This window comes from Bombus pyrosoma, linkage group LG7 (assembly GCF_014825855.1).
Source record: "Bombus pyrosoma isolate SC7728 linkage group LG7, ASM1482585v1, whole genome shotgun sequence".
In the NCBI taxonomy this organism is placed as follows: Eukaryota; Metazoa; Arthropoda; class Insecta; order Hymenoptera; family Apidae; genus Bombus; species Bombus pyrosoma.
In genome coordinates this window covers 5,716,551-5,743,886 of record NC_057776.1, presented here as the reverse complement: position 1 = coordinate 5,743,886, position 27,336 = coordinate 5,716,551, and the positions used below count along the sequence as shown (strand labels likewise).

Genomic DNA, 27,336 nt, shown 5'->3' with positions numbered 1-27,336 from the left:
ACGATCGCCCCCTTTTAAAATTCAAATGCCGTCACGGTAACATTAATCGGTGCAGCCTAGCCATCGATCGATAGTGTAGTTAGTCTCTGTGACTCGGTTCGAAAGACGCTCCCTGAGAGACGAAAATCATATCGGCAAAGTATGTGACTGGAAATTTGCTCGGAGGATAAAATAGGAAGCTCGTACCAGGGAGATACGGGCAGCTGGTCACGTGATTGAAGTTTTGTGACTGCATCTCTTCCTGGTCAGTCTCACGATGGTAGAAGTAGTTGAAGTTGGAGACGATGACGGGGACAGGCAGGGCGATTGTCAACACACCAGCGATCGCGCACAGAGAGCCCACAATTTTTCCCCAAACTCCGACGGGCCTGAAGCAGAGGCAAACGTAGAGTTTTATTCGCGGCCAGCCACTGGCTCGAACGTCGATAGCTTCGTTCCTCATCTAGAAACTCGGTGCTAGGTGTGGTGTTTCTATCTTGTGTGAGTTTTGCCGTGTCGAGTCGAGTGTGGCGCTACTTATGCGGTACTGGAGGCTCCTATAGATATACACGGACCGTCTGCGTGCGTTCTGCCGCGTCGCAAATAGACATTGGCCATGATCGGAAAGAAAAATGTTCGATCGACCTCTCGTTCGTTACACTTTTACACGGCTCTTTTGTATCTTTCCTCGCGTTCTTTGCTGCTTGCTCAAACCACATGAAACCGGCGTACGTTGGTCGAACGCTGCATAACCGCAAAACCGTGTATACTTATAGTGATTCGCGTGTCTAATAAGAAGCGGGCTCTCTAGGCTAGACTAGGGGACTAACGTGACTTTCTAAGAAAAGGCTCTTCTTTCGTGTGCCGATGCACCGTTCCAAACAAGCATCGATGCCATTCCGTTGCTCAAATCCGATCGAATTTTCTAACGGTACGGCATGCAGTTCTCTATGCTTTCGCTCTCATAACAGTCGAGTAAAACACATTGTCTGTAATCGAACTCGAGTTCGAAGATGCGGATAGAGTTTCGCGATCGTTTGCATCGTCATCCGCCGAGATGCTCGCACCACCTCGTTCTGCGTTTGAACGCGGCCGTAATAACACGCGGCTGAGGACCACTGTAAACGTGTGTCTAGATAATTATCGCGTCGAATCGGAGACGTAAAGAGCCGAGCGACGATCAGACCGCGTTTCGTCGAATTGGGAGCCGGCCGCTTCGATCTCCTCGTGGTATTCGAACGTTCCGCATCCTTCGGCAAACCAGCGACGAAACGAAATTTTGAAATTACCGTTCGACTATTCGATTACCACGCGATAAAGAGAAAAAGAGAAGGACACGAAAGGAAGGAAAAAAGCGTCCGAGTAGAGTTTTGTTTCGATCGGGTTTACGATCTTCGACGACGTTGAAATTCTACACCACACGTACGCGTCTGTTATGCACGCTATCTTTTCTAACGTGTGACAAAAATATTCCAACGAGATACCAATTAATCGTTTGAATGGTAGAACGATAAAAAGCTTTCCTCTCTCAATTACCAGATTATAGAACATAGTGACGCGGTTATTGCCGGCTGATCTATGGCTGCGAAATGATGCATTCTTTGCGGCCGAGTCTAATTGAATAACTGTCGCTATATACGCGAACAATACCGGTTCGAGCTGAAAGGCGGTAAAGAAGAATTCGCCGCTCGTCACGCTCATTCACGCTCACCCGATGAATGCATTTTACCACGAATCTTCCTCTCGTCTTCTCTTTCTTCTCTTTCTCTTCTTTTTTTCTTTCTTTTCTCTCTCTCTCTCTCTCTCTCTCTCTCTCTCTCTCTTTCAAAGCCATCGTACACGAGTCGTTATTGTTTCAGAGCATGCGAATTCTTCGGACCGCGGCTGTTGCCGCACCGTCAAACGTCGCGTCGCCTAATCGTCGATTGCAATCACGCGGATGCTCGCGTCTCGTGCGAGCTACGTCCATACGGCAGCGACCTCGGTAAGTCCGAGTGTGATCTCTAGTTTTAGTGAGTCATATAATATCATATCGAATTAGTTGCAAAATAACAAATCATTCTTATGCAGGTGTCACTGTACTATGGGCCTTTGTGATCCATGACTGATGGTAGTAGCAATAATGATAGCGTTGTGAGCGAAAATAGAGACAGAGTACTTCTTAAAAAGGAGCAACACCGTTCACCTTCCTGGGCTGGTAACGATGAAAAGAACATGGAGTATGTTTGGTCGTGGACAGCCATGCAAAAACGTATCGAGAATGTATCGGGAATAATCCGGGAAATCGGAATTCGGGACAAATGTTAGAAAAGAGATAGAAGAGCTGGAACGTTAGCTCTGCCTTGCCTGGTGTCTCCAACTGGAAACTGGAATTGTCGGAGTGTCAATTGTTATGAAAGTCTGGTCAGAGCGTAGAACGTGGTTTCGAGATCGGTTCGGTTTCGAAACACAGATGGAGCCACGCGTTTCTGCCGATATCGATACCTTGGGATGTAGAGCGAGCGCAAGTAGCAACAGGCGAAGGGTTTCAACGAGAAACTGCGATCAATCGCGGTAATGGGAAGCGAGAATCGACGTAACGAGACGCGACGTAGCCGAGGGCGGAACACTCAACGAAGCAAGTTGGTTGGACGCGAGAAACCAGCTTCGATGTAGAAACGTAGAGGAAGCGAGTGACGCCGGTGTCTCGACAAAGGAGTCGAACTCGATGCGTGTATCGCAATGGGAAACTAGAACGGGCCTCTTGCGTGTGCCGCGCACGACGAACACTGCTCTTATACCGGGTGCTCTACTCAAATATCAGGAGTTTCCTTTGAACATCGTAGTTACACCTTGACAGGAAGTTGAGCTTGCCGATCGAGTTACTTTGCTTTGCTTGCATTCTTCCGCAGATTTGGCAAACGCACCGATCCACGTGCAACGCGGTCTTTGATCAAAGTAAAGAATATTTTAGCTGTCATTTCTACAAATAGTTTTAGGGTGTGCAACCTGCGAAACGTCAAACGCTGCGTATTTATCGCCTTGAGCTATAGTCAGCGGTTTAGGTGGATGAAGCTTCCAACGAGTTTCTTCTTTTACACAGGTTTCCACGTCGCGTTCATTGCACCTGTGCGGTTATTAGCGACGCGAAAAGAGAGATTTACTAGTTGCATTCCCCTAAATAACGATGTACCTTTCGAAAAGGAGAAGACATTTGGAACTTTATTTTTATCGCGCGAATTTAACGTTCCTCTCGCCACGAATGAAACTGAATCTACGAATGAATCTGCGTATATGCTGTATTCGCAGCTTCAGATACGACAGCTCTGATAAACCTAGCGTTGTCAAAAAATAAATAAAAGAAGAAACGATAAACCCTGAAATCGTTAGGTCGGAAATATGTAATTGAATTTCACTCGAACGAGGCAACATCAGCAATGACAATGCTAAATAGGACACCCTGTACGCAGACACGGTATTTATATGCGAGAATAATCAGCAGTCGCTTCGGTTTCGTTCCCATTTGTTGAATTTCAATGGGACAAACGTGCCGGCTACCTCGCCGTCAGCGTCAAAGTACAACTAGCTCAACCTTAGACTGCAACTTGTAAAGAACCGAGCGTACCTAGTCTCTGTAATAGTTGAACAATAGACGTCCTATGTAATCACGATCCTCGGCTCATACGTATTCCCGATATAACCAATGGTCGAACCAATCGCTTGTCCTGGAACGCGTTGTACCGATCTCCGCCTCCAGCGTTTCCGGTGAAAACGCCGCGCTACCCTTCGCTGCCGTAACGCGTTTATCGCTGCGAGATCCGAATCGTCGCGATCTGTCAGCCCTTTGGGCTGAGGGCGTTTCCAAGAAACGAACCGGGCCGGTTGCCCGAGGACACTTATTGATTTACGGCAGGCAATTGCTGAAGAAGCCCCTTCGGTCGCAACACCACAGATCTCAAGCCTCTCTCGACCGGCGCTCTTCAACCTCGAGAGTCTACCGTGAACCACGAATCTACGTTATCGATGCTATAATCGCGGGCTGCGTGCGATCCAGTGCGTTGCCATTTGTTTCTTCTATTATTTTTTCATCTCTGTTTGATATTCCAAGTACCAAGTGGAAAAGACAGGCGTCTAGTAGAGCGGCAAGCAACAACACGGTATACGTGTCGGATGAATTATCGATCTGTATCATCGGTAACGTGAAACAGATGCAAATAAAGAGACGGAAGCCTTGGAGGGCTGGTGAATGACGCTGGTACGTATCGTCAGCAGATCGTGTTCTATAAAATGTAACGTACAAATTCTTTGACGGGCTGAATGGCGAGGAGAATGGAACCGAACGAGCAGGGAAACTGTATCACAGCATTTCCCTCGGATTCTCCGGTATAATCGAGTTTGCAACGTCGCTTTGACTCGCGAGTACCGTCCTTCTCGCATTCTTCAGCCCTCAATTATTCTTGCAAAGGGTAATTTGAGCGCGTTAAGCGCGCCACTCGCTTCGATCCATAGACGTTCCAACTCGCAGCTGCCGCTTCTCATCTTTTTCTTCCACGAGATCGCCCAAAGGTTTCGCGAATGGGAAGCAGAAATTTCGGCAGGATCCGAGGCGACGAACGACGAGTCGAGTGATCGTCGGCTATGTGATAACGAGAAGTGGTAACGTCGTGGCGGAAGGAGGGAAAAAAGGGAGTGGAGAGCCGGGCGAGCGACTGAATCAGCGCGAACACGCTCGAGGGATGAAGTGTTCTAGTAGAGCGAATGATCGGAAGAGGCTGTATTTTAAGACGATTCTCGAGAAAATGAGACAACGAGATGTTCCCGTGGCTGCGTTGCTCCTGAGACGAAGCGTGTTCGTGGGAGAATCTCGAATTCGTCGTTATGATAATACGATGGGAAGAAAGCGAACGGACGACGAGGAGGAAATAGACGACGACGAAGAAAAAGGAGAGAAAAAGATGAAGAAAAATAAGAAAAAAGATTGTCGATGTAGGAATAAGTGGGGGAGGGGGGGGGGGGAAGAGAATGAAAACATTCCGATTGCATGGAGAGAAGTTAGAGCAGCTGTGAAGAAAAGATGCGGTGGTCAAAATCGAAAAGACTGAAAACTAGCGTGTTCAAGTTTATCAAGCGCCAAGTAGGTTGACAAATTTCAAACGAAAAACTAAGAAAGCGATCAAACAGAGTGAGAGGATTGAGAAGGGTAGGACGTGGAATGGAAGGGACGTGCTTTAAGGAAGAAGAAGCTGAGAAGGAATACGTAACAGGGAGAAGAATAAATCGAGTAGTTAAAAGTAGTTAAGTAAAGTATCGGAGGAGAGTAAGTAGTATGTGTTCGTTTGTTTGGCGGGCATTAACTAGAGTCTTAAGTGAAAGTGAGTACATCATACGTCATGTCACCATAGCCCACGGTCGTCATCGTGACAACGGCCCACCAGAACGCGTCCGGAATGGACTTGAAGAACGAATTCTCGGAGCCGGCCTCCGCGAAGTATACCGCCGATGAGAATAGCACCACACCTGCAATGCAAGGAAGAAAACACCGGTTCAGTGGGTTTAACGCCCCCGGTGGCTCTGTACCTCATGTCCCCGTAGCCCACGGTCGTCATCGTGACCACCGCCCACCAGAACGCGTCCGGTATCGATTTGAAGAAGCTGTCTTGCGAGCCCGCCTCCGCGAAGTAAACCGCCGACGAGAACAGCACCACACCTGGAACGCACACAAGAGGAACAGACGCTTCAAGACACGCTACTTTGCCGGCCTCTAGCTCTTAGTCCGTTTAGCAGTCCTCTCCATCCGCGTCTACGTCCACTGCCGTGACTCCTTCTCGTGTTCTCGTATCGTCCTCACCGACCCTGCATACACGAACCGATCCATCGACCGATCAACCGATGGATCGATTGCCACGCCACGCGCCATTCTCTTCCAACTTTCCTCTTTTTCCGCTCAATCGACCAAGATCCACGTCTTTATGGGTCTGCTTCCATTACGTTGATTGGATTTCCAGTCTTCTTGCAGATACGCCACGATCGGCCATCGTTTTTCGTTACCTAAAGATATCTTCACGCAGCCTTCCACCGACTGCAGCAATACACTTTCAAAGGATTCGTCTGTTCCCTCGCTCAAACATTGGGCGCGAATCTTTCCACACATCCGGGCAACGACTCGTCGAATGCCGGCGAATCTTCGGCATTCGTGCGACCACGAATATCGAAAACTTACGTAACCGTTTGTCGTCTCTTAAGGAAAACCGACACGTTTCTAGAAAAATCGACGAGCATGGAGTTTAGAATTCTTCCGGGACCCGAATTACGAATCGATAGGCGAACGAGTCTGTAAATCTGCTGGTGGCAGGCCAGCCTCCGAACACACAGAAATCCTCGTCAGCGGAAACTGAAAAACCTCGGAGAATACGCTTCCGGTTTTCGACGAAACGATACTTTTCACCGATACCAGACCACCGTCGTGTTATTTTCGCGGCGACGAGAAGCATCGAAGATTCGGCCGATTAAATTGCAAATTTCTGGCTGCCGGTCGGCCCCTCAATTTCACGCTCTTAGAATCCACCGTGCAAATAAACGGCTGTGTCGTTGCTGGGACGCTCGGAAATCGACTAAACTTCCACGGACTACGTAAACACGTTCGACGCGAGGGAACCACTACATCGTCGCTGAGAACTCTCCATACGCTTGAAAAAACCACGCATGATTTTTATTTGCCTACGACTATCGTGAACCGTTGCTCGATCAAGCATCGATCCTGATCTATCGAAACCGACGTCTAAACGTTCCAGCGACGATGTATTGGTTGGTCGGTAACTAAGTGATTGCGGATTTTGTCAATATCACCTAATGACAAAATCCGCAATCACTTAGTTGCCAACTCAGTAGCTGCATCTTTTGAAATTGCGAAAAGAGTAAGAATCGTTTAATCGATAGGTTGCTGCTGCCGAGCTGGTGTCCTATAGAAGTCTAGTAAACGAAGAGACAAAGCAAAGAAACATGCAGAGAATGGTAAAAGGATAGAAGATAAGAAAAAGGAAACTCACCGATGAAGAGGAAAAAGATGAGCAAGCCGAGCTCCCTCATGGAGGCCTTGAGCGTACGACCGAGGATCTGAAGGCCTTTACTGTGCCTGGACAGCTTGAATATCCGGAACACCCTGACGAGCCTGATCACCCTGAGTATCGCCAGGGACATCGCCTGGTTCGTACTCTTGTCCTGCGGGCTTACCGGCGCCTTTGGTTCATCAGGCATCTCCTCCTCCTCGGCCATCACAGTACCGAGTGTGATAAAATACGGAATGATGGCGATGATATCGATGAAATTCATTACGTCACGGAAGAAGTTCAGTTTATTTGGACAGGCGAGGAAGCGCACCGATAACTCGAACGTGAACCAGATGATACAAATAGTCTCTATTAGGAAGAACGGGTCGGTAATGTCCGGCACTTCGTCCTCCTCGATCTTCGTGCCGTTCGTTGTTGTGTTGAAGACCTTGTAGTGCTTGAATTCCGGCAGGGTCTCCAGGCAGAATATCACGATCGACAGGAGGATCACGATCACGGATATTATGGCGACTACCCGGGCGCCTTGCGAGCTTTCCGGGTACTCGAACAACAGCCAAACCTTCCTCTGCAACTCATGCGACGGCAGCGGCTTCTCCTCTTCCTTGATGAACCCCTCGTCCTCCCTGTTCATTTCATCAACATTATCTTTCGCAGTCTGCTCGCTCGCATGTCTAACGTTTATGGTTGCACGCGTAAACGTAATCGTTTAATGGTGCGCCTTCAAGCACACGCGTACGTTTACTACGTATGTTACTTCTTGTCTTGCCACGGAAGATGAAACGCACTGAATGAGAACGAACAACTGTCCTCTTTTCTTTTTGTTTTTCTAACCGAAAAGGTGACGAAGTTCGGCTAGCGAGACATCTTCGAGCAAAGCTGAACTTGCTTCGCTCTTGAACGCGGATTATTCGACAATCTTGCAACTTTGATGTTTTTATTTTGTAATTATTGCGTTTCATCTTGTAGAGAATATACGCGCTATCATTTAACGCTAGAACCACTGATATTTAACGCGAAGCTATTTCTACCAAAACCAGTGAAAATGACTGGTCTTTAAAAAATACGTAATAATAGAACATTTGTATATTTATTGAGTTATTACTTTCTTACAGAAGCAATTCCATGTTACGTAGTACATTTTTGGTATTATTAATCCATTTGCGACCATGATATAATTTATAAAATTGTAGAATCACTGCTGTGGTATTTCTAGTGTTAGCATCTAGCGATCCAGCGATCGATCCGGAATTTTCCTGATAACTGATATCGTCGTATCGAATGATACGCAGTAAAAATTTAAAAAACGCGTGGAAAGTTGTAGAAAACGCGGAAACTGGTCAATTGGGGATCGACAAACAGATTGCAGGATTCTTTTACACTTTGACAAGAACCAGACATTTTGACTGGTATTGGTATAAGTAGCCTCGATACAAAATTATTTTCAGTTTGAATACGTAAAAAACAAAATAAAATTCATTATATTATTTTTCCGGTTATCGTTGCGAAAGTCATTACATCATTGCGGAAAGAAATATAACACGAAGTAGGAATTTTAAAATAAAATTGTAAAACCAGTCAATTTGACTGTATGGTAGTTCTAGTGTTAAAAGATATTTCTTTCTTGTTAGGCAAGACACCATTTAGTTGCACAATTTCGAACAACATTTTATTAGAATTACGCTACCTTATGATATATCGTTTACTGGTCGATGAGAATGATATCGGTTCGTACCTGAACTTGTTGGTGGCCAGCTCGCCCAGCTCGTAGAACTTGATTTCCTCGGAGAAGACATCGAGAGGAACGTTGACCGGGCGACGCAGCCTGCCACCGCTCTGATAGTAGTAAAGTATCGCGTCAAAGGAGGGCCGATTCCGGTCGAAGAAGTACTCGTTGCGAAGCGGATCGAAGTATCGGATCCGCCGATGCGGATCGCCAAGCAGCGTGTCCGGAAATTGGTTCAGCGTACGCAGCTGCGTCTCAAACCGTAGCCCGCTCACCTGTCGAGATCATCAAAATCGATTATTGGTACACTGGTACACCGCAGTCTATCCCTAACCGTAATCCTCATTCCATCATTCGTGCATTGCTAATTACGACGACGCGTCTTACCGACCAGTTTTACGCTTTATCGACCGATAGCCGATTAATCGGTTTTTCGTCGTCGACGCTTACCGACTGATAGCCTATTAATCGGCTTTTTGTCGCCGACAATCTTTCTCATTATTTTCTTTTTTTTTTTTTATTTAATTCTTTACATTCACAATTTGTTCAATTTGGACATTTGGTAGACTTTTTTAGCTGTTTGATTGTCATATGGGTGGCTACCCCCGGCGGGATACCATCTTCGTGTTTGTTAGGTTATATCCTTTGTATCTCATTATTTGAGCAGTAATTTGTTATTTAGTACTAAGGTACCTTGCTCAGTTGCGTCAGTTGCGTTGTTTCGTAAGCTGCCACAGTTTTATACCAATTTGAAAAACTTACCGTTCGCGATGAACGAAAAGAATGGCATTGGAGAGTCTAAACCGAAACAGTGGCGACGCCAGGGAAAATCTGCGCCTGAGCTACCGATCGGACGTGCGTATGCTGTTGAACCGCTAACGGTCGGTAAAGTGTTAACCAGCTTACCGAACTTACCAACCTGTCCATTGCAATTCGCTAGTCTTCTACACGAAACGAAATCCATCTGATTTCGCTTAAACTTGAATAAAGTTTGAATAAGTTTCGCGGTGCATAGCTATTTATAGTAACCCGGAGAGCGATCAGCTCGCGTGGGAGTCTGTGTTTGAAGAATGTTAGGAGAGCAGATAGATAGGATGGGTCAGTGAACCCTCTCGGAATAGTTTGCTTCGTTTGACGAGTGGTTGTTTGAAATCGTACAACTTGGAAGCGCCGGACGAGGCGAACTAGAAACTGCTCGTTAACGCGATTCAAACACCTTCTTCGAGAAGATTTGCAGTGCGTTTGCGGTGACGATCGGCCGATACTACTACGATTCAACGATGATCGCGGTTATCCAGTGTGCGGCAACGTAATGTCAATTACGAGGGGGAAAAGGACAGCTCGGGTGCGGCTGATTTGTTTTGGCTCAAAAACCAACCACTTTCTTTCGATGCTGCTGGCCGCCGCGGAAAACTAATAAACGAAACTAGGCTAATTGCGTGCTGCCATTAGCACGATTAAGAAGAAAAAGAAGAAGTATCGGTTATAACTGTCGCGGCACGACCAGCTTTATCGATAATGTCGGTCGAAAGACCAGCGTCGCCAGTGCACGGCTCTACCGCCGCTGTTCAACGATCGCGACTCGTCCAACGATTGGCAACTAAGTGATTGCGGATTTTGTCATTAAGTTGTATTGACAAAATCCGCAATCACTTAGTTGCCAATAGTTCTCTTGGCTTCTGGCGAGGCAAAGGCGCGTGTCTCGCGGATATATTGAAATTGCACGAACAGACGTTTCGTTAAATATCGAGTTTCGCTGATCGAACGAGGGAAACAAGCTGCCGTGATTTCCCTTTCATTTCGATAACGAGGATCTTTTGTATCGACTGAGAAATTTACCTGCTTTATCGTTATCGATGGAATCGCGAGTTGCATTTGCGCGGGTACACACAGATTCGAGGGAGGGAAGTTGTATGGGCGTAGGGGGTGTAGGCGGGGCATAAAAATCTATTATTTCGAAAGTGCAATTAGTCTTTTTGAAGATGATAGCGTGCGATTGGATTGAAAGGACGGGACCGCGGTGCATCAGGATGACGAGCGGCCCGTCGAGAACAGAAATTGGATTGGATCCGCGAACACACGCGCGTGCATCGTCCACCGACTGCACCGTTCGATATTTAGTCGCGTTATCGAACGTCCGTGAGTGGTCACGATTTTTCACGGCGATCGTTTTCTGTGCTCCGCACGCGTCTCCAATTTGCAATTACGTTGCGACGGGAACGAAACCCGACGAGGCTGAACAAACGGTAAAGACACAATGCACAGTCTGCTGATAATTTAGAGAACAAAGATCGTAGAACACCCGACGAAACAAAGAGCAATAGTCGATAAATCGGTTTTCATAATTTCGCACGCGCTGCCAAATCGCGATCGCAACACGCGATAAGGAGACGAGAAACACGGAAGGAATGGACGAGGCGGTGAACGATCGGCATGGCGAATTTTTCCACCAACGATCGAACGGTTTTACTGTAATTGGCGCAATGCAGTCGTGTCATCCACGAGGACAGATAATTCCGTTCACACAATACGACCTTGGTACTATATTGCCCCTGATTCCAAGACGAACTTGGACGATTGCCAAAATACGGTCTGTAGGTCACTTCGTGTCTTCGGATAATCTTGCCTAGTCGAAAAGAAAAGAAGTATACGGAGGAACGCGCAGCGAGCAAACGGCGCCAGTCGTTGACTGAAAAACGCGTGGAAATCGATCTGAATGCGGCCCGGGCTGGCTGGTTAACGATCACATCGCAACTAACGATATATCCTATCACGACGATTGTTTACTCGGCAAGCGAATCGAGAAACGATTTACATCGTTCTCTTTCGTTCTTTCTCCCTCTTCTACGCTTTTATTTCTTTCCTTTGACATATCGCGTCAAGTACACTTCGTTATTCCGGACAATTGCGATCAGATACGGGCGGCAAGATTTTTCTCTCAGGCTGAGTTGCAGCTCGTAGCTACGAGGCTATGAATTTCGACTGCAATTATCTGATAAACCGGTGAATGGAAGAAACGTGAAGAAAGGTAACTGGCGCCGTTTGTCACTGTACGTTGCAAACACAGCGCAGAAGAAAGCGCGACAAAATTTACATTAATTTGATCGGTTCGTTCGAGACTTCGGAGTTTCAGCCGCGTCTTCTATACCTCGTTTCACAGTCGCTGTGATAGTTAACACTTTGACTGCCACGCCGAAATCACGCGTTTCGCTGAGGACGCCACGGAAGTATTTTTATTATTCAAAGCATATAATGGCAAAATGATAATAGATTGATGATGTAAGACAACATTCTTCCCCAATGGGCCGTTTATCTCGTTGGTGGTCACGGGTGACCACCGTGGCGCCTTGGTAACTGTTGATAGCGACATATTACAACAAGGCTTCGTTTATTTCAACAAACCATTCGCATTGGTTATTTCGTCGTAAGCAAAACGTGCGGAATATATCGTTGAAACGTGTAGAAGATATTACTAAACAGTATTGTGATTATTTTTATGATTTCAACGAAACATTCGGCTGAAATGGTAGAGGTCCGGCAAAAAATTATGTTTCTGATAAACCAATGGTAGTGGTAGATTACAACAGAGGAAAATGTGCTGCAGATTTATCAGATCGAATGATAGAATATTCTACACCACATAAAAGAACCCTCGAGTGGTATATAAAATTAGCTTTAGAGTTATCGTCAAATACATCAATTTCAAACGCGATCATACTCTATAAACAGCAACAAAAACAAAAATCGAGGTATCAGATTTTAGAATGGCACTCGCAACGCACCTTACACAGTGGCATTCACCAGAGCCGTCAAATATACTTATTCGACAAAAATCGCGACCCGAAATGCAGAAGAAAGAAGGGCAAGCGTACCTGGCAGGAAAATTTTGCAGAGAGTGGTATAAAAAAGATGTTAAACAGTTAGGATGAAAAATTGCTAAGAATCGGACCAAAAAAGTGACCATCTATCGTCCAGATTGTATCGATGAGCCACGTTTATGTTTAAAGTGTTTTGCACAGTGCACCGTTAGATGCAACATTTCTTCTCATTTTTTTTTATTGACGTTCTAATAAAAATGTTTAATCGTTCAATGAGGTACTTTTTGTTTAAAAGTACCTTCTATTTATCGGTTATATTCAAAATGCCCTGACTGTCAACTTTCATACAATTTTTCCAATTGTAAGAACTTGAATATACGTGGGTCGTATATGGCCCACGTGGCAGTCAAAGTGTTAATTCGATTGGAAAATGGAAAAGAAACTGCCCAATATGCAAATCGTTACTCGACAAGAACGTTTGCCGTCGTTTCTGCTCATCTTTTTTCGTACACTGGTATTCCTTTGATCTTCGCGAAGGAAACGCGACGGACGTTCACATTGTAACACACATTGCAACAGAGTATCCGAGGGAAATCCGAGTCGAATCGAAAGCGAGTGCTACGTGCAGCCGCCACAAGGTGGACAAGAGTCAGTAAGAGAGTGAAGATGCTCACGTTAATGACGACCCTCTCGCAAAAGTCATGATCGTGCGGTATGGGCTCGAACTGCGTGACGCCTGTGTATTGGGTGTGTGGGTTCGGCCCATCCTCGTCCTGGCTGCTGAGTTTCGGCAGCGATCTGAAAAACAAAGACAACCGCGTGGTTAAAGTGTCCGCGGATCACGGCAAGCGATAATAAATACATATGTACATACACGAAACACGCTGCTTGTATATAAGACGTACAAACGAAAACTAGGTTGCGCTACCTCTGCACTGCTAACAGCCCCTATACCCAGCTATTCTCTTAATGAGCTACTAGACTGGTAAGCCACTAGGTCGACAGCCTAGTAGACTGCGATAGCTTGATAGATCGGTAAAGTGACAGATCGATCAAGAATTAACACCGATCGAGCTACTCGATCGCTAAAGTGGATCAATGGAATACATAGACACACAGACATAGAGCACAGGAAGCCGGTAACATCGGCTATCGATGGCGTACGTTCGTTAATTAGCCGTCTACTGCAGTGGAAAATCTAGAGCCAGGGCTAATGCGATTCGACAGATCGCCGACAGAGAGAGAGAGAGAGAGAGAGAGACGCACGGAATTGCAGTGGTGAACGAAGTTCGAACGACTACGCTTACGGGTTCACGCGATGTTCCAGGGAACGTTGACACGACGTGGGGAATTTTTTCCCCATAAATCGGATCGTCGAGTTCACCGTCTTTTCTCGGAAGAAGTTCGCGTGACCCACGCCGTGGAAGAAAGCTGCGGATCCATTTCGAGAGGAAGTTCGAGGGCCGATTACCGTGCGACAGGCAACACGCCAGTTGGTTACGCAAATCTTAATCGACACTCGCCCAGGAGCAATTGAAATAACGAGTGTCAGGCTGCTAGCCAAGAATCCGCGTTACTCGAGAATCATTGTTTCTCAGTCGTTCACTCCAGCACAGGTGTGGCGAATATTCTTTCGCAAGCGAAGTTCCATGTGGCTCGGTTACCTCGTTCAAAGTTAAGTCTCTGTCGAGCTTCGAAAACAGCGATCGCGTTTCCTTATTTCGTTGCTTCCACGGAGGTCTTCGATGATACGATGCTTCACAGATGATTATTGATTATACGATTACAAAAGATCATCTGGAAACCTTTGGCTGGAAATTTTCCTCTTTCCAACGAACCATCTTCCATTCGGATGAAATAAAAATGTAAAGATATCGTGAAGCTTACGGCTCGATCTACGGCTTCGTACGAAATTCTACGTAGCTTTCGTAGCATCGAGCAGATCGCACTTGTCTTGTTGCATTCGCACAACCATCGCAAGAGAATGCTATATACGTCGCTGCGATTAAATTGAAACGAACGTGGCGATGTAAGCGAAACGACCGAACGTTTCGGAAAAGAATCACCGAGCTTTCGCTGAATTTCCTTGTGGAAAGGGAGCGAGAATGGTGAAGAGGCGGCGTCGAGGTGTTGCACGAGCAAAGTGGGAAAGCGCGAGAAGAAAAAGAGCGAAAGAAAACGAAAAGTACGAGCGAGATGTGCCGCCAAACAGCATCTCCACGCTCCACTTGGCGGGGTCGCGATGGTCCTGGGTCGATTCCCGACATTCTTCTCGCTGTTGCGCACCTCTTTTTCCTTCGAAATGTGTTCTGCTTTAAATCGTTTCGTTGCATTTGAATTCTCCGTTTTTTTTTTCATTGCCACATTCACGGAACAGCGTTGGTGTTAAACTAACTTGTTTAATTGTTATCGCGTCACGGATGAGTTCTCGAAGACGATGGCGGTGTTCTTATCGCTCGCCACAGGCGAGCATTGTGCTCGGAGACAAATGTTTCTTAGTCGCACTACTCGTCGTAGGTCGGCAGCGATTCCGGCGCGAGATAAAGGACAGATTAGCTGAGGAAACGCAACGATTCTCCGAGTAATGAATCGTCTACGGGCATCGCGCCACGCCGAACAAAGGAGAGCTTGGTCGGACGAATTTTCCGGGTTGAAAGCGCTTTGTTAGTTAGCTGCGGTCGCTGCACGATGCCAGATGCTGTTCGCGGACCTTTCGTAAATTCCTCCTCAAAGCCGCTTTCCTCCAAGTGTTCCACGTTTTCTATCCACGGTATCGCCTAGCTGTCTCCTCATCGAGATCGACGTGAATATTTCTTCGATGAGGAGATTCGACCAAGAAATCCATTTGCATGAATATCAAGCCGGTAAGTTTACACAATTTCCGGTTAACTATCTCGCTGGAACCACAAGTATTCCATTAAAATACGATTTTCTCGCCACTGTCTACGTAACTTCTCGAAACGCAACGTAGTTACGAGTTGAGAGATGCGAATTTTACAAACTGTACCACACGTAACATACGTCGTGTAAAATATAGAAAATATTAGTTATCAGGTGAGACGTGCATAAAGACGCGAATCTATACGTTAGGTTGTCTAGAAAGTGTGTTTCTTTCGCAAACGTGTTGTTTACAACAATGCACCTTCCTTTTGGCATTTTCTACAAGAAACAACTTCAACTTTGTATATAAAAAAAGACAAATGTAATAAGTTGTCTGGAAAATGTCTTTCCTTTGAAAACGTGCCTTTTACAACGATGCACCTTCCTTTCGGCATTTTCTACAAGAAACAACTTCAACTTTGTATATAAAAAAAGACAAATGTAATAAGTTGTCTGGAAAATGTCTTTCCTTTGAAAACGTGCTTTTTACAACGATGCACCTTCCTTTCGGCGTTTTTTACAAGAAACAACTTCAACTTTTATGTATAAAAAAACAAATTAGATTGTCCGGGAAGTGTCTTTCTTTCGCAAATGTGTTTTTTAGAATGATGCACCTTCCTTTCGGCAATTTCTATAAGAAACAACTTCAACTTTTATATACAAAGAAAACAAATGTATTAGGTTGTCTGGTAAATGTCTTTCCTTTGAAAACTTGCTTTTTACAACGATGCACCTTCCTTTCAGCATTTTCTACAAAAAACAACTTCAACTTTTATGTGTATGAAAAGACAAATGTATTAAGTTCTCCGGAAAATGTCTTTCCTTTGAAAACGTGCTTTTTATAACGATGCACCTTCCTTTCGGCGTTTTTTACAAGAAACAACTTCAACTTTTATGTATAAAAAAACAAATTAGATTGTCCGGGAAGTGTCTTTCTTTCGCAAACGTGTTGTTTATAACAATGCACCTTCCTTTCGGCATTTTCTACAAGAAACAACTTCAACTTTTATGTATAAAAAAACAAATTAGATTGTCCGGGAAGTGTCTTTCTTTCGCAAACGTGTTTTTTAGAACGATGCACCTTTCTTTCGGCAATTTCTATAAGAAACAACTTCAACTTTTATATACAGAGAAAACAAATGTATTAGGTTGTTCGCAAAGTGTCTTTCTTTTGCAAACGTGTTTTTTTAGAACGATGTACCTTCCTTTCGGCAATTTCTATAAGAAACAACTTCAACCTTTATATACAAAGAAAACAAATGTATCAGGTTGTCCGGAAAGTATCTCTCTTTCGCAAACGTGTTTTTTACAACAATGCAGCCTCAGACAAACGTGAAACCAAGTCTGTGAAATGTCGCGGTGTTTATCTCAACAGAACAAAATCTATCGTACGCGATTCGACATAAAACAAAAAACGTTGTGCGTCTGTTATTTCCTCATAAAACGAAAGAAACTTTTCGGACAAGCAATACACTGCGTAGCGTGGATGGTTTCGCGGGTAGATTGAGTCTATTAGCGTCAGACGCTCGATCCTGACACTGCTCTGATTACACGGCAATGATGAGACACAAAACACGAACGTTTCCTCGAATAAAAAAGGAAAAGCCTCGTAGTGGCGATCGATATGACGATACATTCGGCCTGCGGCCGCATAAAAATCAATATTTCAATTTTGTCGTTTAATTACCTGCCACTACGGCCAACTATTTATCAAAGTTTGTCGATGATGTAAGTGGAGGGGAAACTTGACGTTGCGGTTCCACGCAACACAGAAGAAAATATAGAGCCGCACATGTAACGTACGAATTAGTTCATTGCGATAGATATGGTTTATTCCTAGAGCACCGATGACAGTCGATGCACTCTGTGCAGTCGGAGCGTAACTGAGAATAGCTTGATGTGTCGCAAAAATAGATACGCCGTGCCGCCACGATGCATCCACGAGCACGTGTTTCCTCTCGTTCTTCGGTTACCAGAACCGACCGAAAAAACATTTAGTCCGTTCACGTCAGCTGATCCTTTGGAAATCGAAAACCAGTGAATGAACGTTGTAGCGTTGCTTGCAATTTCATTTTCTTATCGAATTACTTCAATTCCCCGCGAACAATTAAAACTGATACGCCGTGTTGGTCATGCGATCGGAGCTATGTCACTCGATTTATGGTTACGCGACTCTTCCTGTCGACAACGAATTTTCTATTTTCGCGATTCTACGCCTATCGATAGGATTTTCATTAAAAAGCGTCCCTGTCTCCACTGTCGTGTCTCCGCTATTACACGGAACGTGATAAATTCGCAAAGTAACCGTAATCGTTTCGACACTGTGAAACCTGTTCAGCACGACGTTCGAAGAATTTTATAGTATACGCTTTTCACGCGATGTGGAGATATATTTTGCTGAAAGGATTAATTCGGATCCGCTCGTTAATACGCAGCGCGTATACGCAGCACAATGAACGCATTCTACCGAGCGGTGGATCAACCGAGACAAAAATAAAAATAAAAATCTAGCTCGGCGAATCATTGTTGTCCGCGTTGTTACAATGCTATTGTTCCTGCCAGACGATCGTCCATAGAAGTCAATTAACAAGCACTCGAAGGGACTGCAATTAATATTCTCAACTTTGATGTTCCCTAATTGGGGGAACAACCGTATTCATCGTGCCCTTTTCCATCCACCGGATCGTATTTCCGTTAAGATGCAGCAACAAGGAAGAGTGCACCGGGTTGAATGAAAACCCATTCGCATTGTCAGCGTCGCGAAGAACAGTTTATTTCCAGTCGTCAATGGGGACGAGCGAGCGAGAGAGAGAAAGAGAGAGGGGGGAGAGACAGCGGGAAAAAGGACTCGTTTCGAAGCCCACGTATCCGAAGAGCGACTGAAAATAGCGCGTCGCTTCGCGGAAATAACGAGTCGGACGTCTTGTACCGTGACCCAGAAAACATGTGCTCTGTCGTTGTCCAGCGAGCAGAAGCGCGCGTGCAACGACACCACGTCCCACCACGAGAATATGAACGGCACATCGCTAATTAACAGACACACGCACCGTCCTCGTTTCACGATCGGCTGCGCGATGCGCATTCTGTCCCCGTGAAAATTGCAATTTGTTTCTGTTGCCTTCGTATCGCAAAGTTAATCGCACGTTTCCTCGTTTTCCGATCGCGTCCACCCACAAATCACGCTCGTCGGAGAGAAAAAAAGATTTACACGCTCGTTAGACGTTAAATGGAATTATACGACGTTGATTAAACCGCGCGTTAGAAAGTTGATCGGAGCAAACTATTGGGTTTGGCAACTAAGTGATTGCGGGTTTTGTCGTTACTACCTAATGACGAAATCCGCAATCACTTAGTTGCCAAGCTCGATGAATGTTACACGACGATCCTGCGGATTGAAGACTCTGCAACTGCACGCGTAACGCGCCCTTCCGATCCGAAACGGTGGTCGGTCGGCTATCATTTATCCGCGACGAAAGCAGAAACTACGTAATGTAGATGAGCAGGTCGTGAAAACAGGCGTCAGTGGCGGAACATCTGGCGAAACGTTGCAGGTATATTTCAAGTGGACAAGCCTCGCATCCGGAAGCCTCGGCATTAATAGAAACACAGCTCGTGAAAATCGAAAGAGCACGGAACGTTGGCAAGTTTGTTTTATTTTCTGCAGCATTGTTGTGTTTCGAAATGCGATATGTTTGCGTACGACTGGATCCTGCTCGGCTGGAGGAAATCCAGCTAGTTTCACTAGGTGGATTTAAAGCTTCTAAATGTCGAGACGTCACTCGGGGTCCTCGCCTTTTATATTTTCGTCCGTTTACTCGGATACGTGTGACTGGATAGAACCGTTTTTAGACGCAACTCGTCGTACGAACGAGGTGCGATCGGTTGGTCAGAAATAGCACGATATTTAACGAGCGAAGCTCCGCGTGTTTGTTGACGCGTGTTTTGTATTTGAAAGGCAGGCCACGCGGTATAACCGCCAAGGTGCCATAAACGTTTCTATCTTCGAAACTGAAAGGAAAACATCGTTCCGAAGATACACGACCGATAAAGAGTTACTTTTCGCAACAATTCGCACGGCGATATTAAACAAACAACACGACGTAGCCATCCCGAACCCGGCTACACTTTGTTCTCGAAATTACATCGAACGTCTGTCTGAAAGATTCTGAAACGTGGCAGCTCTAGCGCTGTCATTTAAAATGACACGATGGCCGATGGAAAAATTAAATTACAGCTGAGCGGATTTGTGATAGTTTCGATGTTCTTCGAGATTCCGAAGTCCTATCAGTTTCTTACTTCGCACTCATACTCCACACCATCGATCCAACAAACACTTAATTAGATGTTGCACTACACGTAACTACGCGATCTCGCCAACGCCAATGAAAGATTGGCCGCGGTCAGTCGATCGGAAATACGGTCGAATTGCCCTTGATCCTCTCCACGATACAAGAATTCTATTTCAAAATTACGAGCGGAATAGTATCTTTCGGAATAGGCCAGCTATCGAGGCGAGTAACGATTCTGTTCGTTAGCCTAACCGGGGCAAAAGTCGCATGATAAACACACGGCATACGATCCACCTAACTGCCATACGTTTTACGTAGATCGTTTCGGCCTGTTACATCGGCCAATTCTCTTCCATCGTTTCTGCTTGCGAGTTCGAACGGTGTGACGACAACACGGCCAAGTTAATCCACGGAGATTCTACTTTTGCCAACTGATATTCTACTTTTTGTCGCAGACGCTGGAATCAGCGGGCGAATCAGCAATGACCCCGCGGCAGCGTGTTGGATTACGTGGAACACGGGTCTGTTGGCATCCGGCGAAATGAGAAACGACGAAAGTCCGGATTCTTCTTACACGGCTTTTATCAACGAGCATCGTAGCGAAACGGAGAATCGGCTTCTCATATTTGTCCGACTTTCTGCAGCTTTTTGTCCGACGTAATAACGTTACAACGTGGCCTTTCTTTACTCGCCGTGAAAACCAGTACAATTGTTAGGCTACAAATGCCTCAGGAAATCATCGACTGTGAGATACCTGAAAGCGCTTTCTTTCCACGGAAGCGTAGTTTCGTTTCAGGTCTGTTGAAGATCTGAGAAGAAATTCTCCGAGTAAATCAATGTCGCTCCGACTTCCTCCATTTCTTCGGTCGGCAACTCATTAGGTGGTAATGACAAAATCCGCAATCATTTAGTTGTCAACCTAATAATAGCATACACTCTGATTTTATGGAAATCAACAGACAGATTTCCTATGAAAACCGACGAGACATTCGCGAGAGTCGCAATTCGGACACGGTTTGGCATAGGTCGAGCGGAAAAATTCTAAAAACCAGCCTCGATAACCATTGGCCTAGCTTCCATTGCAAAGCTACAGCGTACCTACGAAATTGCACGTGTCACCCATATTCGGGTGACAGGAGAGTTTCTGATACGGATGTGTCACCCGTATTCGTGTGACGCTTATTTGACTACTTGCGAAGGATCGTCGTAGGTATTTGAAAAGATATTGCACAGGAAGTAATAAAACCATTGAATTGTTATAAAAGTAATACGAAAATGGTTTATTAAGAAAATTATTTAAAATGTAAAACTTTAAAGAAGAAAAAGCTCGTCCCGTGAAAACGCAAGTTCTCAAGCTTTCTCCGAGCGAATCCGCGTACTTGCAGACGGACGCCGCAAATAGAATTAACTTGCGGCTGAAGGTGATGGTCGGCTCAGGTATTATCAATTACACGCTGACACGTCTGACGTTTGTCTTCTGCCGGTGACTGCAGTCCGCCTTAATAGGCATCGAACGTTACCATTACACAACGTACGGAGCATCAGGAATATTGTCGAGTCGCTGTAAATTGGACAGTGATAGGCAAAATTGGTGGCGTTGGACCGCGAGTGCCGACTATGCCGCAGGATGTTTTCCTAGGACGCCTGTCGGTAAAGATATCCGGATGAGAGGGAAACGACAAGCGACAGAGACATCGACTGACGAAGAAGATTGACCGTTTTAGTGGCAGGGGTTTTCAAGAATTCGTGTCGAATTGTGCCATGCAACGCGATAGCGCTTCGTTCGTTTATTTGCGAGAAATGCCGATCGACGCGATCGCGCTGCTCGTTTTTTCGTTTATGCAGGTGGTTTAGGATTATTCGAAAGAGAAAAAGTAATTAGGAGAGGAAACCCTGATATGACTCGCGACGAGCTACCAAACATCGCGACACAGTTCACACTTTACCAACGCGGTTAACATTTTATCGACCGATATCCAATTAATCGGATTTTTGTCGCCGACAATCTTTCTCATTATTTGAGCAGTAATTTGTTATTTAGTACTAAGGTACTTTGCTCAGTTGCGTCAGTTGTGTTGCTTTATAAACTCCCACAGTTTTATACGAATTTGAAAAACTTACCGTTCGCGATGAACGAAAAGGATGGTATTGGAAAGTATAAACTGAAACGAAGCCAGCGCCAGGGAGAATCTGCGCCTGAGCTACCGATCGGACGTGCGTATGCTGTTGAACCGCTAGAAACCGCTAGAAACCGCTAGAACCGGTCGGTAACGTGTTAAACACAGCGAGGCTTTCGCTGAACGTTTTAGACGAGTTCGATACTGTCGCGATCTTTAAGACGAAAATCTGAATTTCAGTGCTTGGAAGATTAAAAAATGAAGAAGTTAGTGGGTAATATTTTAGTGGCGGATGGACGAGGAAGATCGACGGACACCTCGTCCGCGAAAATAGGGTGGCGCGTAATTGCCGGTCATCGGAAGCGTCGATAGTTTCTCCCGCTGCAGGCCGCCACGGTCGTTCCGAATGGCCGTCTTATGTAAACGCTCGTTATTTTCTTAGCTGGATGTTGCGTGATTCTCGTTTGATACGCTGCACGCCCCAGGCAATTAATGAGCCGCGCTGAATCGCGATTCACGGCCACGTTAAAGAAGCTGCGTACGTTGAACGACGTACACGGAATGCACGTTTGCCTGCGGAATGGTCGTGCCCCTTGGAGCGCGGAAAGTGTTAGATGCACGCGAACTGATATTAAGGAATTTATGGTCGGGCGTTCAGAGAAGCTGTCGCCATTGCTGCATCCAATTATAATGCGTTTCTTTGAGAAAATGTACGCGTGATGTGCGTTCCAAGTGCGGAAGCGCTCTCCTTCGTTTACTCATTGGCTGGTAAACAGCTACCCTATCGTTCCGAGCAAAAATAGAATACAAGCGTCCTCGATATTAAAGCGTGCATTCGCTGCTACAATTATATATCCGAAGAAGGAGATGCTGACAAACGTGGCGGACGTTTTTCAGCAGAGGAACACGCAAGCGTGACGGACGTTACGGCGAACGCCAAACCAATTGGGTTGGCAACTAAGTGATTGCGGATTTTGCCATTAGGTGGTAATAATAAATGCCGCAATCACTTAGTTGCCAAGACAATAGAAACTCGTAGCCAGCTGCCAACCTCTTGCCATACTTTTACGTGTCTGAGCCGTGACGAGAAATTTGAGCCAAGCTTGAATATCACGAGTGAGGCACGTGGTCTAATCTCATGTCAAACGTGAAAATCACGAGTCTCACTCGTAGTGTTAGCCTCGGGCCAAGTATGAACGTATCGAATGTTGTCTCTTTTCTAAACACGGCCGCGGCTATCTACTCAGTCGCACGATCTCGTGTTTCAAGTTCCGACACTCTGTGTCGCTTCGACTCTATTCCTGACCATTCGGCCGTAACGTTCGGGCCCGGATTTTTGCGAGTTTAAAGTTTTACATTATAAATGATGAAAATAAAGCGTTAACACTTTGACTGCCACGCCGAAATCACACGTTTCGCTCAGGTCGCCAGTGTTTTGACACAATGCACCGTTAAATGCAAGATTTCTCTTTTTTTTTTATTGATGCTCTGATCAAAATGTTTAATTGTTCACTTGTTATTTCAAAGTATCTTCTATTCATCGATTACATTGAAAATCCCCTAACTCTCAATTTTCATTCAATTTTTACAATTGTAAGAAGTTGAATGACGGTCACCAATGACCACCGTGTAGCGTCCAAGAGAAACCGTGGGTCATATATGACCCACGTGGCGGACAAAGTGTTAATGTTACGGCAACGGGTTAACTTTCCCTTATCGGCTGTTCGCTTTCTTAAGCTCGTGCGACCAATTGCACGCTCGCCGAATTTACAAACGCGCCCCGTGTTCCCGATGACCTTCCCTCGCTGTTGCCGAGTATCCGTGGCGGAGACCTCGTTTTGAAAATCGTGCGCGTGCATTCGTGCTGCAGCATAATCCAGTACAGAGTTGACCCACATTAAGAGAGATCATTGGCGAAACTGTGAGAACGACGAAGAGGAAAGCTGACACCGCATGCATCCCCGAGGTCCGCTCTAACGTCCCCTAGCGGACGAGGTAGATGAATCGAGGTACTAACGACGTTTTCGTCGACCCCTGAGATCATGCGTTCTCGAGAACCGCGATGGTCATCGAGGGCGTACTCTGTCAGCTCGCTTCGAGTCATTAAAGGTTCGAGCTGTTAGACGAAAAGGCGGCCTCCCGCCGCGCGTCGCCTGATCTCCTCGAGCACCGCACTTGCTTCGAGCATCGAGCGTTGCCAAGAGCGCCGGAAAATTCGATGCTGCACATTTTTTCCACGCCATCGAGTCATCTGCTCCCTACCAGTGCTTCGATCCAACATCGAACTCGCACTCGTTTCAGCTTTTTAAACGCTAAGAAATCGTTCCTTTCTTTTTCGCAATTCCAAACATTTTGCCGAGTTCGAACGAGGGAAGACGGTGGAATTTTCGAACAGGCACAGCGGCGTCATTCGTTCGACGGAGACGCTGAATACGCTGTAGCTGGGTTCAACGTAATTAGCAATGCTGAACTCGTGTAATGCAGGAAGTCAAAGGCTAGGGAATGCAGAACACTTGCTTTCGTTGGAAACCCGTACGAGGATGTAGAATAATTGGTAATCGTAACGAGGTTTACGAGGCAAAACGAACAAACGCGAATGATCGATCCGCTGACAGGATTTTGCATGCGCCACACTTAAATCGCCGAATTCGTTCCATTTCGAACCATTGCCCGGAATAAAATCGCGTTTAACGATGCGTACTCGCGTTGTCTGTCTGTCATCTGTCTTTGCGCTTCAATGGCAAAATTCGCCGTCTCGTTAACCAAGAATAACATACACCGGAGTTTCGGCAGACAGCTTACTGAAAAACCGTATATAAAACGAACAAAAACGATGTTTGAACCAGCAGCTAATATTTCCATAGTTTTTCGAAAAATTGTAATTGCGATTTCTTTGCGCAACTTTCTCTACGTAAACGTGCCAGCCTCGCTTTCGACGTCAATTGCACCACTTATTCTCGTTTACCTGAATTAGCTGAAATGCAGTAGCGTATTGTCGTGGAGCACGAACGCAGCCTAAAATTTATCGCAACCACTTTGCGGTTCGCACGGTCCGCGGAAGCTGAAGACTCGCGAGGCAAGCGAGCATTTTCCAAGAGCTTCAGGACGGTTGGTTTGGCGAGGGCAGCACACACGTGCTTCTGCAGAAGCACGCGACCACTGGAACAGGCTTGTCACAGGGCAAACATTGGCGAATGCGGGCCGCCTACGCGCCTTCTAACGCACAACGCGAAAAACCAAGCAAAAAACCGTCACTCGACCGAAGGCGAGAACAGCCGCGGCAGCCACTTTCTGCCGCGTGCATTCCACCGTGATGCCCTCGCAAGTCCGCCATCCACCTTTTCCTTTGGAAAAACTCGCCGCTGCTTCAGCCTTTTTCCCTCCTTTTCGCGGCTCGTCGCACGAATCTCGTTCGAGTAAACGGATCTCCGTATGCGACATTAGCTTCGTTTCCGGGCCCAACCCTTTCTTACTTCGTGTGCCACACACGAGCGAAACAGACGAAGGTAATACGCTGTTAAACCTGACAATTGATCATTGTCACATTGTCATCGTGTGGCAATTTGGCTCGCAGCCATTCGGATAGAAAATCGTGTCATTCGTTGCTGGAACTTTTTTACCTTCGTACGTTGCATTTCTTACGCTCGTAGAGCGTTTCGTCGAAGAAATTCGTTGTAACGCGATCGTTTCGAGGAAGCTTGCGCAGGTTCTAAGAGAAAGTCAAAATTACCTCGTAAATTAATTCGATTTAATTCGTCCTGCTACTTGAGAAAACGTGGACTTTGATCGATTCCGTTAATCGAGTTATCCTAGTCGATCGTAATTTTCGCTATTGTCTTCTTGCTGCCTCCCCCTCTGCTCCTCCTTCCGTGTCGGACTTTTCCATTACGAATTTTCCTTCGAACGCGAAACTCGCGCGAGCTTGAAAAAGTAGTTTCGCGAGTTTCTGTTCGGTTACACGCAAACACCTGGCGTTGCTTTCTCGCTCGTTAGTTCATCTTCGCGTGAGAGATTCGTAGGCAAATGGCGATCCATCCTACTGCAACGATGTGGATGCAGCGCGATACGCGATCGCGACCAAAATTATCTAGTGAAACAGCCACCGCCCCGATGTCTATCGAAACGCCATTACACGTACGCGCCCCACCGCTGGGGTTACGTTCATAAATATTTATGCAAGTAGTGGTCGTAATGGACCCATCAGCGAACACGTCGAATAGACGGCAGCTCTCGTTAACATCGTTTGTTCATCGTAATCAATTACAGCGAACGCCACGTTCCACGCTCTTCGATATTCAACGTAGCAATCGGCTTCGAGGCTGAAAATGCTGGCGCGTTGGAAGTCCGACAAAGAATAGCCGCCTCGCCACGTAAATTCCAGTCGAGTTTCTCGAATATTACCGTGTTGTCTTTGGAGAAGGACGGAAAGCGAGTTCTCACGTATACGCGACACGCGGAGACTAACGCGCGTTCCGCGTGCAACGGATGCTTTGCTCGGTGTCCGAACGTCGCTGAGCAACGTCCGGTTATTTTTAGAGACAACCGACCTTTCCAGCAGTCGATAATTTCTGGCGAAAGTATTAGCGTAATTGGTTCGCGCGTCTCGCATCTCGGTGAAGAGGAGTCGAAGGAGCGGCGAGGCGTTGCTACATAGCTGAGGTTTATTTTCTCGAGCACGAGTCCGACTCTTGTGTAACTTTCGACCGCGTTGTACGAAAGGAACGCGTGCGTTTAACGAAGGGATAGACCGTTCGCGAATTTCGATTGGGAAAAGTCGATACGAAAAGTGGAATTGTCCGTGGTTGTTGAAACGAGCTATGGCGAAGTACGTGACGTGGACGCGTTGTCGAAAAATATCGCGACGGAGCGCGGAAATTTCTCGCTCAATTACGCGCACCAACGAAGGCAAGGGGAACCGGAAAGAAAAACGGGGTGTAAAAATCGAACGAAATAGAAAATCAAGAAATGCCGGCGTGCTACGGAAATGGAAAAGAGAAACGAGGCGACGACAGAAAGCAAATATCGAATGTCAATATGAATTGCCGGGTATAAAATTGTTACATGTATTACGCTTCCGGATCGTTGGTCATTTGTTCGCCTCCCTTCGGCCATCAGCCTTTGCCGTGTGCACGGTAGCGGACACGTACACAGACAGGAGCGAGAACGCGGGCACAAACGAGGCGTGAAACACGGGCCGTCGATCACGCGAATCATGCCACCAACCGTAAACAGGAATAGATACGACCACGTTCTCGTAGAAAAACGAAACGAGCGGATGGAGATACGGTTGTCGGTATCGCGGCCGTATCCACCCTTTTTCCTTCTCGCCAACGTCTTCTCCGTCTGTTTGCTTGTACCGCACTCGAGCCCGAGTCGTAAACGTATTTTAGTGGCGATAGCTGCGCAACGTCCCGTTGCCGAGATAAACTCGAGTTACACGTTAGAACACGCCACGTTCCGGACATTCGGATACCTCGTTTTGTC

At 46.2% G+C, this 27,336-nt stretch overlaps 1 protein-coding gene and 1 long non-coding RNA gene across 12 annotated transcripts in view; one reads left to right on the top strand and one right to left on the bottom strand.

The window, feature by feature from the left end:
- LOC122569740 (potassium voltage-gated channel protein Shaker) overlaps positions 1-27,336 on the bottom strand; it is a 183,327-nt gene that overhangs the window by 4,634 nt on the left and 151,357 nt on the right. For 9 of the 11 annotated variants that reach the window (XM_043731261.1, XM_043731262.1, XM_043731264.1 and 6 more), the window contains 5 exons: positions 13,241-13,364; positions 8,758-9,023; positions 7,005-7,648; positions 5,346-5,475; positions 187-368 (listed from right to left, as the gene is read on the bottom strand). In XM_043731261.1, the coding sequence (XP_043587196.1) occupies positions 187-368; positions 5,346-5,475; positions 7,005-7,648; positions 8,758-9,023; positions 13,241-13,364 (1,346 nt within the window). Of the gene's footprint in view, positions 1-186; positions 369-5,338; positions 5,476-5,535; positions 5,666-7,004; positions 7,649-8,757; positions 9,024-13,240; positions 13,365-27,336 lie in introns of all 11 variants that reach the window. The other 2 variants (XR_006317559.1, XM_043731260.1) reach the window with 2 other exon arrangements.
- LOC122569742 lies at positions 242-5,329 on the top strand. Its single transcript, XR_006317561.1, has 3 exons — positions 242-480; positions 1,839-1,963; positions 2,050-5,329. It is a non-coding gene; the product is annotated as an uncharacterized LOC122569742 (long non-coding RNA).